A 13,608-nucleotide genomic window follows, 5' to 3' on the forward strand; every position below is an offset into this window, starting at 1 on the left:
TAGCAACGTATCAGCTTTGGTTCACACTATAAATAAGTTTATCTAGGACAAGCATATATTTGATGTTTCTGTAAATTAATGATAAGTTAATACACGTCATAACAAATTTAATTAAAAGTAGAAAATGACAAGTTAAATATCCTTTGTAAATTTAGCCATCTATTGAAACCCCACATAAACAATTTGTAAGCCAAATTTCATAACCGACTTGTGAAGTACTAGTGAGTTGTGAAGTGCACATTTTCATACACACGTTTTAAGTTCTCATAACAATATTCATAGATCACATTTAACGTATATATACAAAAAAAAAATCCGCAATCTTGCTTTCTTGAGTGATTTGTTACGCAGTTTAGTGTAATGTTTTGATGATGTGTATTTTTATTAAAAAGTATATTAAGAAAGCATAGATGAAACACTTTGAGAGTTTGAGCTACTTAAATAAATGACGTCCACGATTGTATTTCCTTTCACTTCTAATCGCAAAATTTAACAAATCCGTTTTATAGATATAGTTTTCTATTGTTCGCTCACCTACAAAATTGAGACAAAAAGATCGTTGAGTAAAGTCTTTCTTTTTCCATGTCTTGACCCGTCCATGTTTTGGTCAATTTCATTTGGTTCATACCAATTTGATGACTTGTTGATTCATAATGGTGAGGGGCGTGGCATCAAATATAAAATCGGTATGGCAAGTTCGATATGCATGTTGCCCATCCGATTACTTTTGGTACCGAAATTTTCCATGCTACTCACCCCAAAATCGGCATCACTATACCGATGAAGAGAGAATCATTATGGAATGACATGTATTAAGAGACTTGTACGATACAAGTTTCAAAGCATGGTCGGTATGAGAAAATACATCACCCGTTACAAATTGACTAGAATTGGTATGTTTTGGCAAAACACGGTATGACCATGCCAATTTCCAATAAATACATGGTTAAGTTTATGAATAAATTTTATACTTAGCAAAATCATTAATCTTATATGATTTTATCTAAATTTATAAAAGTTACTTGTTGAGTCAAGTTTGTTTATACTTATTTATCCCATTTAATATCAAGGTATATATCTTGCTTGATTAACCAATTTTTTAAAAATCTTTTTGTTATGTATATAGTCTTGTACGTACCCTAGATAATAAAATGTTACCATAAATCGAGGGAAAACCCCAAAGCTAATCATCATTAAGGATCAAACTCAAAACTTTAGATAAAACATGAAGTGAGTCTATTTGCTGTTGGGAATAAGTTATCAATAACAAATAAAACAGGATATATAATTCAATCTCCGAAGGCGTGTGTAACACTATCAGATTGAATCAATTCGGTGGTTCACCCCAAATTACTCAATCGGATACAATCAGAGATTCGAGAACGTTCTGTGTGTTTTGTTTGAGAGAGTATGTGTGAAAACATGGAGAATTCAGAGAATTCGTATGTTTTCTGTGTTCAGAATAATGGCCCAATAACTGTTTTGTAGACAGTTTTCTAAGGGTTTCGAATTTGCCATTTTTGGTCCCTCAAGTTCCGAAAATTAAATTTTCGGAGGGATTTTCAATATAGCAATATGTTGGAAATAAAAAATTTCTGACCCCAGCCAGGGGCTCTGCCCCTTGGACCTCACTCCCGGGGGCGCTGCCCCGGGACCCCCGTTCCTTAGGGGCTTTGCCCCTAAGATCATAATAAATTCATATAAGCGTGCTCCCCGCACCACCAAACTTATATGATGTATTATTATGACTTAAATAAACAATTAATCCAATTACACAAAAATACCAACATTTGCGATTTAATAAGAATTGGAAATGGGAGATGGTTCGCAAATTAAAGGGACGACCAAAAAGAAAAACATGGCATATTTTTGTTATAAAAATAAATCAATATGGGCCAATGATCATAAATAAGCCCAACATATGTAACTTGGGTTATGTAATCCACTTTTCTGATAAAAACCAGTATGCTCGGGGCATATGAAAGCCCTTGAAACATCATTGCAGATTATATGATATGCGTGTGTTTGTGTTGATTTATGTCATGGTATTGCTAGGTGTTTTGGTATTGTGTCTAAGAGGGTTAACAATGGACCACTCATTTCCATTTTCATCACTCACTTCTAACCAATCACGTTGTTACGAATAATAGCCATTAGGGGGGCTAATTGTATGTGTTTTCATAGTTATGGGTGTTTTGTGTTAGAAAATAGAATAGAGGGACTAATAGTGTCAAGTCGTGTAAGTGTGGCAATTATTTATGTTCTGTGTATATATAGCCGTTGTAATTGTTTTATGGACATGTAGAATCATTTTCAGTGTTTAAATCACATTTTCTCTCATTTCCCTAAAATCTATCTTATCAATTTGGTATCAGAGCTTGGTCGTTCTTCCTATCCGGCGACCTTGATTCCGTTCTTCTCGCCGGCGATCTCTTCTTCTCCGGTGAACCTACCGGTGTAAAAAAAAAACACTCAAATCACAATTCATTCAATCAAAACCGTAATTCTTCAAATTTTCAGTATTATTTCATCAACTTTGATTCTAATTCATTAATTTTAGTATAATTCATTGATTTCAACAATAACCTCCAATTTAAACCCTAATTTTTCTCAAATTGATGACGTCAACAAGGAATCAGGATATGGAGAAATTACAGAAGGATTATCAGGCGCAACAAAAGGAAATTAAGGATCAAAGTCAGATTATCTGATGATCGCCTTGTGTTCACCACCTATCAATATATTTAACATGTATATATATATATATATTAATATTTAACAATACACGAATCTTTTTATATACATATGGGCATTGCTTGTGAGCTCGACTTTGAACCATCTAAACCACTCGAATAGGATGTCATATAGACTAGGGAACAGCCCGAAAGAAAGCCCGAACAGATCCTAGAAGGATGGGCCCACAGCTAGAAAAACTAGAAAATTTAGCACAGCAAGTAGCGTAACAAATGCCACACATGGCGTCTGAAACGGTAGTCCATATATAGATGGGCGTGCAAGACGGTGTTCAGCCACTGTAAGAGACGGTGTACCAAGCTCGGCCTGGTGTCTAGGACAGTATAACCCACCGTCTAAGACGGTGGTACATAAAGAGTATTTATGGCGTCTAGGTACCGTTTGCTAGGTGTAAAACAGAAGGTGCACAAGCAAAACTCGAAACTGGAATTTGTGGGGCACCGTCTCAGACGGTCTCTTGGTCGTAAGAGACGGTGGAGCAGTTTTATGAAGCGTCTGGGACGCCCAATCAACGGGCAAACGGTGGCTTCAAAAGACAGAAACTGTGGACAACAACCATGAACCATCTGGGCAAGAAAACGGAGTTGACTATCTAACCAAAATGCACCAAACCCTAAATTTTGCTTGTAAATCGTTTTGTAATGACCCAAATCACGTTTTTGTGCTTTGTTATACATAAATGGATACGAACAACTTAAATCTCTACCAAAACCGATCCAAAATCTTAAATTTCATATTAAATTTTAGTTTGACCTAATTTATGAACATAAACCCTAATTTTGATTTCAATTCGGTTTTAGCTCGAAAATCGACCAAAAGTTGTTTATATTGGATTAGGAATATGACTACAAACATAACCCACACCTTGAATTTGACTCATTACGCCTAGCAAGCAAAAACCCCGATTTTGACCATCGGAAACCCAAAATTTTGACCCATAATCGATTTGACTAAAAGTTGACCCAAGATTACTTCATTTTGATTAGGAACTTGACAATGAATATAAAATGGTGATATTGAAACAAGTTTACTAACCAAATTCTTCCAACAAAGCTTCAAATTCGAATTTAACCCGTAAATGGTAATTCTTGCACTAGAAGACTTGATCTTTTGATATGATGTATTAATGATGATGGAAATGAAGAATTTATGACTAATTTAGCTTGGGTATCATTAATTAACTCAAGAACTTAGAGAGAGAGAGGGGGAGAAGTCTTAATATAGAGAAAGAAAGGAAAGAGATTAAATGAATGGAGAAGGGTGGAAGACTTTGGTTGGGTGGTTAGATAGGGTTGGGTCGACCCGTGGATCACCAGAAATCGTCTTACGAGTTACGTCCTAAACCGATCAATACGACCACGTAGCCTCGTCTAGCATAATACACGTCTCTATTTCATAATTCAGTAAAATGAATTACTCCCTCTGTCCCATTATATGTGTCTTACTTTGAATTTTCAAAGTCTTTTGTTTTGTAACTTTGACCATCTATATTTCTAATTGTGTTATAAATATTCGATGAAAGTTATATCAATTGAAGCACATCTAAAACTCAATCAATTCATGTAAATTTCATTAAGTATCATATAACACAAACAATTATATTTAAGGTCAAAGTTGTGTAAAAAAAGCTTTAAAAATTAAAAAATGGACACTTCTAGTGGAACGGATAAAGTATTTAAATTAACTAAAATAGTTTGTTATTTAACACGTTTCGTTCAACAGTTCAAAAATTAAATAACCACGTTTAATCTCATTTATTAAAAGTCAAACAAATCAAAATTTACAAATGTTACATAGGATAAGCCCAAATAAAATAAAATATATTAAAAAAATCAGTCATATCATTCTTCTAGAAAACAGAAGTTCATTGGTCAGTTTTGGCGCAAAAAGGAACAAATTTACATGCAACCATTATGCCAAAGAGGTCATTGTGACATTACAACCCACCATCAAGTAAAATTGAGATAATACTAGTGTCAAAACACTACCAGCGACCTCCTATAACTTACAATATGAAACTAATACAATCACGTTTCATTATTGTAAATTTGAAGCTCACAAACTTCCCCAACATCTTCGATAAATGGGTACTTGAAGATAAGAGCATGAAGTGTGGATTATTGATGAAAACTAGTTTAAGAAGTCTTTCATTGGATCATCATGATGAACCTTCTTCATTCTATATGTCTCCATGTCTTCAGCCGTGACCTGCAAATCAGAAAGAAGTGAGATTAAAACCAGAATCAACAATATAATTATATCTGGAATGACATGGTATTAAACATTTCACATACATCATCAGTCCACTTGACATTGTATTTGTGCTTCCTTTCATCTTTCTCTTCTCTCTTCCGCTTGTCCTCCTACAAAGATACGAAGCAATAATTAATCATTTTAGCACCCACCTAAAACATTAAATCATATCCTCCACAGAACCCTTTCCTAAATCGAATAACATCTCTTAAATGTATGAAATAAGTTTCTTTACCATACCAGAAAAATAAACGTAGCTGAGTATTTAAAAGCAAAATCATTTTCAGAATTTGGCATATCCTCATGTTTGGGGTATTATACATACAGAAGCCCGACTAGTAAAAAGCAAATAAATGCAGAGTCTCAAACTTACCTTCTTAAGTGATTCAGCCAGTTTATGTTGGTCCAAAACCAAGTCATCCGGAATGTCAGTTCCCCAAGTCCCAGGCTGCTTCTCTTCGGTTGGAGCCATCACATCTATTGAGACAAAACATGTTATTATTACATGAAAAGGAAAAACTTATAAGGACAAATACATTTACATACATAAATTCAAACTTTTGATAAAAAACTAACACACGTGACAATATATAGTACCAAGAGCAAGACAGAAAATAATAAATGGAAAACACACCCTCTGTGGCCTCTTTGCGAGCAATATTAGCCTTCATGAGGTCTGTTGCGGCTTCCGCAGCTTCTATGCCAGCAGCACCAGTACAATAACTGTTCCTAACAAACTGCTTGCAGCACTTGTAACCACACTGACTGTCCTTCCACCACGAGCCCCAAGCAGCTGTGTGGTTATTAATATAAACATCCTCTTCGCATTTGCTCTTGGGAAGGGCCATCTCCTGCAAATAACACAGACACTCAGCGAGTCGGTTATAAGATACAAAGCTTCTCTAAAGATTTGAAGACAGGGAGTTGGTTATACTGGCATTCAAAACATCTGTATTAAACAACAACTTACAAAGATATTTAGGTCATTCAAGTTCATTCAAAACAAGGGACCCTATTTTAAAAAACGAAAGCCTGATCTAAGGTTTTTTAGCACATTAAAGGTCTGTTATGTTTAGGCAATGTATGTAGTGAGGGAGTAGGCATTGATGTTATTGTTGTGATAATCTTATGGACTTCAATCATTTTCTATATTTCATAAACCTTAACTTATTATGCACAATGTATCCTTCACGCATCTCAGAAGCTGCAGGTGTGGTAAATAAAATGTTGTGTACTTATGTTTCCTTGGTTTGATGATCACATACCATCAATGAAATGAACAAAAAGTCTTGGTAAAAGAGTAAAACATTCTTTAGTCTAAACTCACTATTGATGTGCTATATAGAGAAGGAAAAATTAACTTGACCACTTGAACATACCCAAATAAGAAATTTCTGTGTGCTGTTTACTTGTACAAAAAAGTGTATTTAATAAAATTTACTAATAGTAGTTTATACTTTATATAGGGTAAGTTGGAGAACCAAGATCCATCACTGGTATTACGTGTAATAACTATCCAAAAAATCCACACATAATTGCTATTAGATCATGAATCATATAGCCTGTGGGTTAATCTAGGTATCAGTATCATTCAACCAGGTATCATTATTCCAAAAGATCCAAACCATAAAAAATCATTTTAGTTCTTGTTTACATATAGAGTTTGGGGGGTGGGTTGAGGTCTTGAGGATGTTCCAATTTCTTTGTTACAGCCTTCTATAGAATGGGGGTTACTAAAAGGACTGCAACTAGATAGGAATTGAAACTAGTTGAAACTTAATAGACAAATTTGGTAATTACAGGCATCTTCAAGAGTAGTCAGGGTCATGTATAACCTAGCAATACTAAACGTGCATGCATACCAACTCGAAACATCCAATGTTGGGGCAAACAATTTACAAAACGAAAATCAACTTTCAATAATCTCAGAATACATGAAGCAAATAGGACAAGGCATAAATGCAGAAAAAAGACCCTCAGATGTTCAGCTAAACATCAACCATGCATTGGCAACAAAAGAAAAGAAAATATAGCATACCTGGCCCTTAATGATCCTACCAGCCCGATCATACTCAACTTCGCTCTCACTTTGCCCCAGTAAGAGCTCTCTCGGAAGCGGTTCCTCGGCAGCTGCATTCCCATACTTCTCAACAATCGTTTCCTTCACTTGAGATTTCAACTTCTCTATATTAACCTTAAAATTTTGGTACAGTAATTCAGCTTGTGAAGGAGCCGCTTGCATGTGCACATCATTCCCTTTCTCAAATGCTTCCCAGACATGTATATTTAATTGCTTAAATTCCAAAGCTTGCCCACTAAATCTGTTCTGATTATCCCCAGAATAAAACTTCTCATTCGGATTCATATCTGGAAGGGGGTCCCCACGCATGGATCGAGTTTTCGGATCAAAATGTGCAGAGTTTTCATCAAGATTCAGAAGGTATTTTGCTGTATCCTCTCGAATACGCAGATTTCTCACAGTTCCTGTAGACCCACCTCCGGTTGTACGAACACGCTTCTCAACTTTAGTAAAATCCATCTGCTTGCTTTCATCGACTTTGGCTTCATCTACTTTCAAAGCATCTTCATTGTCCTCGTCATCACTGACCCCTTCTTCCGCATTTCCAGTATTGTTCTTCTCTAGCTTTTTTAACTGCTGATCCTTCAAGTGCTTCTTCCAAGCTTCATCACGAGCTTCATATCTATCAATGACATAAGCATACAAAGCTGGATCATAACCATTACACCTGTCCCGTTTCCCATCATAATTGAGCTCAAAAGTCTCAATTTTCTCATCAGGTGCTATGTTTTTACTGGTATATTTTGCTCCAAGCTTCCGCGGCCTCTCCATGCATGCCTTGGTGTTGTGGGTCATAGCTCCACAATTTTCACATGCACCGTTCCTGTACTTTTCAGCTTCGCATATTTTAGCTCCTCTGTCATACCAAGCCTTTGTGTAATTTGGATCCGACTTCCATTTCCTTTGATGTTTCAAACTCGGCCGCTTTGCATTGGGATATCAAGGAGCAGATGACATATACTGAGGAATATGTGGATTGATTTCTTTTCCATCTTCATCAACCTCTGCAGGTGCAAGCCCAGCTTTACGAGCTTCTTCCAGTTCCATTTGCTTCTTGTGATCCTCCCTACATTTATACGCCACTGCAATAATTTAGTGACCCATCGTAGGAACATAAAAGTCACTCCATGTGATAGCATTTTTGATAACAATATACATTAACAGCATAGATCATGATTGGAAACAGAACAAATATACTACCAAAAGTCAAACACTATTGGCCATATTGATTTGCAGCAACATTAGCTATTTAGCAAAAGAGATAGATGTCACTATAAGAAGATTCTTGAGACGTTAAGTTACTGATTGTTTAGTTTTACGTCTAAAATAACATATACCAATCTTGGTTAACTCACTAGTTAATAGAAAGATATCCCGTTTATGACTGCGGATGATCAGACTTCATATGCTCATATGAACCTTCTTAGAATTTGATGAGGTCATACTTGAAGATGCTGAGTCTTTCTAGCACTTACAAATATAGGTTAGTGTGACAGAAAAATTGAAGCCACCTTGACTTCCACCTTCTTTGCCTCGAGATGGATGAATCATTCATGTATTTGTGCAAACCGTTACCCAGTGTATGTGGTTTGGCATGACCGAGGGTATGTAGTTTCGATCGAGTAACAAGTTGTGTGGATCCAAAATATGTTATAACATATCACAATTTTTGTATGTGTTTCGATTTTTTTAATCAACCATTTATACATTTATAACAATTACCCAAACAAAAATAATCCAAATCTTCTAGCAGAACACTTATAGAAGTTGTATGCATTAAAACGTATTTTGTATCATTTTTTAAACAAGCTTATATTTTTCAACTTATCAGCTGTGGCGCTTCACCATTTTCATATCATGAACAAATGACGATTAATGTATATATGTAATCAATTTTCATATAATCTTATGATGAATGTATAAATCATTTAATATATGTTAACACGGGTACTTGGGCATAAACAATAATCTACATACTTTCTTTATTAAAAAAAAAGGCTTAGTGTAGTCTATGGCATGCTATTGCTCCAACCCGTTCTCAGTCTATCCAAAGCTACGGTTTCCAATTTTTTCTTCAACTTTCAAGTTGATTCAGCTAATCAAGTTTATAACTTTCCGTTTTTGTTCCCGAGGAATCTATTTGCAGAAAGAGTTTTCAATCTATTTGCAGTCGTTGATTGCACATACGGAAAAGATGATTAATTTCTATAACCGGCACTAATATAAAATTGCAGTGATAACTCATGGAAGTATATAATTTACTTAATAATAAAATTCACTTATATATATACATAAATATGTATAGGTATGCGGATATGAAAGAGGAAGATGAGATTGAAAATCCGGCAGATAGTAAGAATTAAGGAAAGCTATTTAATTGTATCTATATCTATAGTACATGTATGGAGGCATATATATATATATATAAAAAAAAAAAACCTAACTGTAGCATAAGGAACAAATTGGAAGGAAATAGAGAAATCAATTAAATTAGTAGAGATTTTAATACCTGATGCGGTCGCCATGGTTGATCTGTAGTCGAAGTTACGATTTTACAAATAATAGAAGTGAAACCCTAAAAATCGAATTGGAGTGAAATTTCGCGAAAGGGGGAGACATACGATATGGCGGTGATGGTTGATTGGGAAAGAAGGAAATTAAACTAAATTAAAATCCAAATAATGGCTATTTTATTTGTACGTAGGTTTAGGATTTCACATTTTAAAATATTTTTCATAAAGAGAGGTTGGAGGTCAACATATCTAATTTACCCTATATACTAAAAACCAACTGGTTTTTTACAACTCTATATGCATAATGTATAATATACAAGTATACATGCTTAAGGTATAACTCTCATTTCCTACATTCCCTATCCACGTGTACTCCCTCAGTCTTTTTTTGTCTTTTCATTCCTTTTTTTAATTTTGTCATTACACACACCAAAAGGATTCTTAATCCATCACGTAAAACCAAAGTACAAGTATTAAAGCATGAAGTACAGCTTCCTTATGCATAAATGAAAAAAATATTTGTAACAAAAGAAACTTAAAATGTCCGTCGCATACATAAAAGAAGATTGAAGATTCAATTGGCATAATACTAGATTTGTACAAATAAACTAGAGTCTGTACCCGAATCAATAACCTACGAATGAGTTATCCCAATAACATTGAAAAAAACTAAACACATGACATCTTGAAACAAAAAGAGTGTCGACATCGTCGTTGAAACTATGATTCACTGCAGTTGTTGCAAGAAATTGTAGCGGTAGAATAATTTGACTATGAATTACTATATTTTGAGAAAGCATTTGGCTATATCTCTAACTATATGATGACAAAAGATACATATATGATAATATGCATGACTTTCTAATTAACGTTACTATACATTTGTGTGTTTTTAATGAATACGATAGTTTAAATTAAGTAGTGCCATTATAAGATCGAATACGATACGATGAGTATTTGTTAACATGTCTACACCCGCAACGAAGCGCGGGTGCTATATCTAGTTTGAAACTAACTTTAAACAAAAATACGTGTATATATATATATATATACTAGTGGGCCTACATTATCCGTTTCATGGCAAGCATTGGTTTTGGTTAAAATGATTTTGGAGTTGATTCAATTTGTAAATATTTTTTAATGTCGAATTTGATTTAACCGTATTGTCTTTATGTATATTTAACTTTAACTACAAACAAAAACAGCCTAGGACAACTCACGTTTTAAGTCCTATGAGCATTTGTTGCTTACACCATAATTTGAACTCACAACGATAAACTCTTAAAATCTGATGGTTGGTAATTTGATTTATAGTTAGTTTCGATTATCTGAAACCCACTCTGAAAATGAGTAACCCAAAAAATCTCTTACAAATGACTCATCCATTCAAATCAAGTTAACCAGGTATAGTGAAAATTAATTTTTATCCGGTTAGAATCAAAAACATCATTACTTATTTTATCATGGGTTTAATGCAAATTAATACAAATAGAAATTTAGGCTACAAAGTTATAGTCATTATAAAATATGTTTCTATAATATGAAATTAAGGTCGGGTTTAATTTGACGAAATCTAATAAAATTAGAATTAAATTTTATTTTTTTAGTTTGGTTGGTTGTTTATAAGTGAAAAAATCTCATTATATAAGCATTCCATTATTTAATGGAATTTATACTTAGACTTGAGAAAATTCATTTCATTCGTCATTTGAATCTTCGAAAAATAAAAATGCATTACGACAAATTGTAACACCAGTATGCTAAATAAAAATGATAATAATTATTATGACGATAAAACTATTATTATTCATATATTTTATAAAAACAAATAAGAGATTTTTATAAAGTAAATGTATACATATTGATATGGATAATTAGTGACTAGGGTAAGTACGTGGCAAACAAAAAAATCATGCCAACCAAAACTAACGTAAATCTCATCCTTATCACTTATTTTATGATGCCCTCGTTATAGTCCCATTCTAATTGGCATTCCTTCCATTCGACCATTTTATCATTTCTTTGAATTGTATAATTATTATTAAATGCTAAAACTAATAATAATAATAACGTACAACTCAAAATTCAAGCAACCAATTTTGAAGTATGGAGTGTTCGTATATTGAGACAGGTAGAAAGGAACGAAGAGAAGATGCAATAAGTTAAATAAACTTGTTGACTACATAAACTAAATTCTCATCAAACTAGAGGCATGGTTCCGTTTGATCAATGTCCTATAATTTTACAATGATGCATCTCAACTGTTTTAGGATGATTCTTTGATTGGCTACTGGCTAGCCTATAGTTATCCTATTATGGTGCTTGGCTAAAGGTTTAATGTATTGAATGGTGAAATATAAATTAGTTAGACTTGGCAAAATGCTAACGATAATGAAGAAATTGGAAAGCTAAAAATGATATGGAAAATGGAACTTTTAATATTAAGTAGACTGAGTCAACACCATGATAAGGTTCAAACTATGGATATATTAGTAAGGTTAACGAATGGGCTAGTTACTTAATGAAATTGTAATTGTATTTCTAGGTGCTCATGTGGAAATTTGATATTTGAAACTATTCGGTCGTCGTGGTTAAGGTGAGTATATCTATACGTATATATTCTGTCATGGGGGTTAATATAATTTGGAAAACAAATCATGATTAACCGGTTATACGTTGATGTGTGAGGCCACAAGTTTGGGTGACGACTCATGAGCTTGGTGATGTAATATGGATCCATATCAGATATGATGGTTAGGGCGTTATGTAAGACCCGGTTGGCATTAACGTTCCTAATGGATTATGTTATGTTGTGGCCATGATATGTATGTATGCATGTAGATATACTCACTAAGCAATTACTTACTGTTTAGTTGTTTTCCATTTTTATAGGTGACTCAGAAAGCCGTGCGTGAATAGTATTAATTAGAAATCTTGTTATGAAGAAGTTGTGGTGGAGGTAGTAACGATTCAGAAGTTACTCATGATCATGGTTTGAGCTAACGTTGCGATCTTGAAAGCCTCGTTTGTGTTCAAAAACTGTTGGTTGGTGAAAAAGTGTGTAAATTCGGTACCAAAACGGTCTAGAACCGAAAGTCCCGGTACCGGTTTAGTGGATTCGGTACAGTAATGGGATTTATTTTTGGTACATTCGGTTTCGATATTTCTCGGTTTCAGTACTGTTCGATACCGGTACCAAACCGAAACCATCCCTAATAAAGCTATCTCCAAAGGTAAATGGTGTCTCCATTGGGGTTTTAGTTTGTATGACAAGTTGTAGATTCAGTTTGTGTGAGAGCAAATTGGGAACAATTCATGTGGGCCCATTTTATTGTTTTCTTGCAATATGTTTTATAATTTAATGTAAATATAAATGTTTGTATAATACTGTATAAATTATTATTATATGGAGAAATCGAATATGCAACGGGTAGAAATTTTGAGTTTTCTTCTTTTTCAAGTTAAATTTTTTTAATTTATATATATATATATATATACGAGTATAATATCCGCGCGTTGCAGCGGCTAGAAGATGAGGACAATATAAAATGAAGGCGGTGGTGGTGATCGAAGAATGCGAAGGAGAAGGATGTTGTGTGTTTTGTGGGTTTAAATTTTTTATAAGGGTACTTTCAGTAAATACTTGAGGAGGTGTAAAAAACAATAAAAGTAAGAAGGGTATTATGGGAATGAAAAAATTGCTTAATTTCTTAAAACCAATACCCTTTATAAGGGTTTATAGATATATATATATTTTGTCTTTTTAATATCTGTTGTTAAAAACAATCAACCTTAGCCCTTATTATAAATAAAAGTACCAAATATTTCACCATTCTTTAACTTGTCTTAAAACATATTCTTAAGGAAAAAATTTTACTCGTTCTATATTATTTATTACAACCAACCTAGGTTAACTTCTGCGTATGTTAACCCAAGTTTTCTTAATCAAAATGTAACAAATTAAGATCCCTTCTTCAACCCCCCTCAACAACAACCTTAAAAAAAAAA

At 33.8% G+C, this 13,608-nt stretch overlaps 1 protein-coding gene across 2 annotated transcripts; it reads right to left on the bottom strand.

The window, feature by feature from the left end:
• Positions 1 to 4,553: 4,553 nt before the first annotated feature.
• Positions 4,554 to 9,725, bottom strand: LOC122610212 (pre-mRNA-splicing factor SLU7-like). Of its 2 annotated transcripts, none has more exons than XM_043783206.1 (6): positions 9,597 to 9,725; positions 7,046 to 8,153; positions 5,642 to 5,858; positions 5,381 to 5,484; positions 5,049 to 5,117; positions 4,554 to 4,962 (listed from the first exon to the last, which is right to left on the bottom strand). In XM_043783206.1, the coding sequence occupies exons 2-6, from the start codon at positions 7,880 to 7,882 to the stop codon at positions 4,885 to 4,887; spliced, it is 1,305 nt and encodes a 434-aa protein (XP_043639141.1). In that variant the 5' UTR covers positions 7,883 to 8,153; positions 9,597 to 9,725; the 3' UTR covers positions 4,554 to 4,884. The 2 variants fall into 2 exon arrangements, with proteins under 2 accessions (XP_043639141.1, XP_043639146.1); XM_043783211.1 differs by lacking the exon at positions 9,597 to 9,725 and adding an exon at positions 8,443 to 8,523.
• Positions 9,726 to 13,608: the final 3,883 nt, after the last annotated feature.

The sequence above is a fragment of the Erigeron canadensis genome, chromosome 1 (assembly GCF_010389155.1).
Source record: "Erigeron canadensis isolate Cc75 chromosome 1, C_canadensis_v1, whole genome shotgun sequence".
NCBI classification, from domain to species: Eukaryota; Viridiplantae; Streptophyta; class Magnoliopsida; order Asterales; family Asteraceae; genus Erigeron; species Erigeron canadensis.

What these genes read in the sequence shown, in the direction of transcription:
- LOC122610212 (XM_043783206.1), bottom strand. Translation starts at nt 7,882, where the DNA reads ATGACCCACAACACCAAGGCATGCATGGAGAGGCCGCGGAAGCTTGGA. An exon ending in GTAGGATCATTAAGGGCCAG is followed by an intron (nt 5,859 to 7,045) that starts GTATGCTATATT and finishes TGTTATTTGCAG; the next exon opens with GAGATGGCCCTTCCCAAGAG. An exon ending in ATGTCAAGTGGACTGATGAT is followed by an intron (nt 4,963 to 5,048) that starts GTATGTGAAATG and finishes TCTGATTTGCAG; the next exon opens with GTCACGGCTGAAGACATGGA.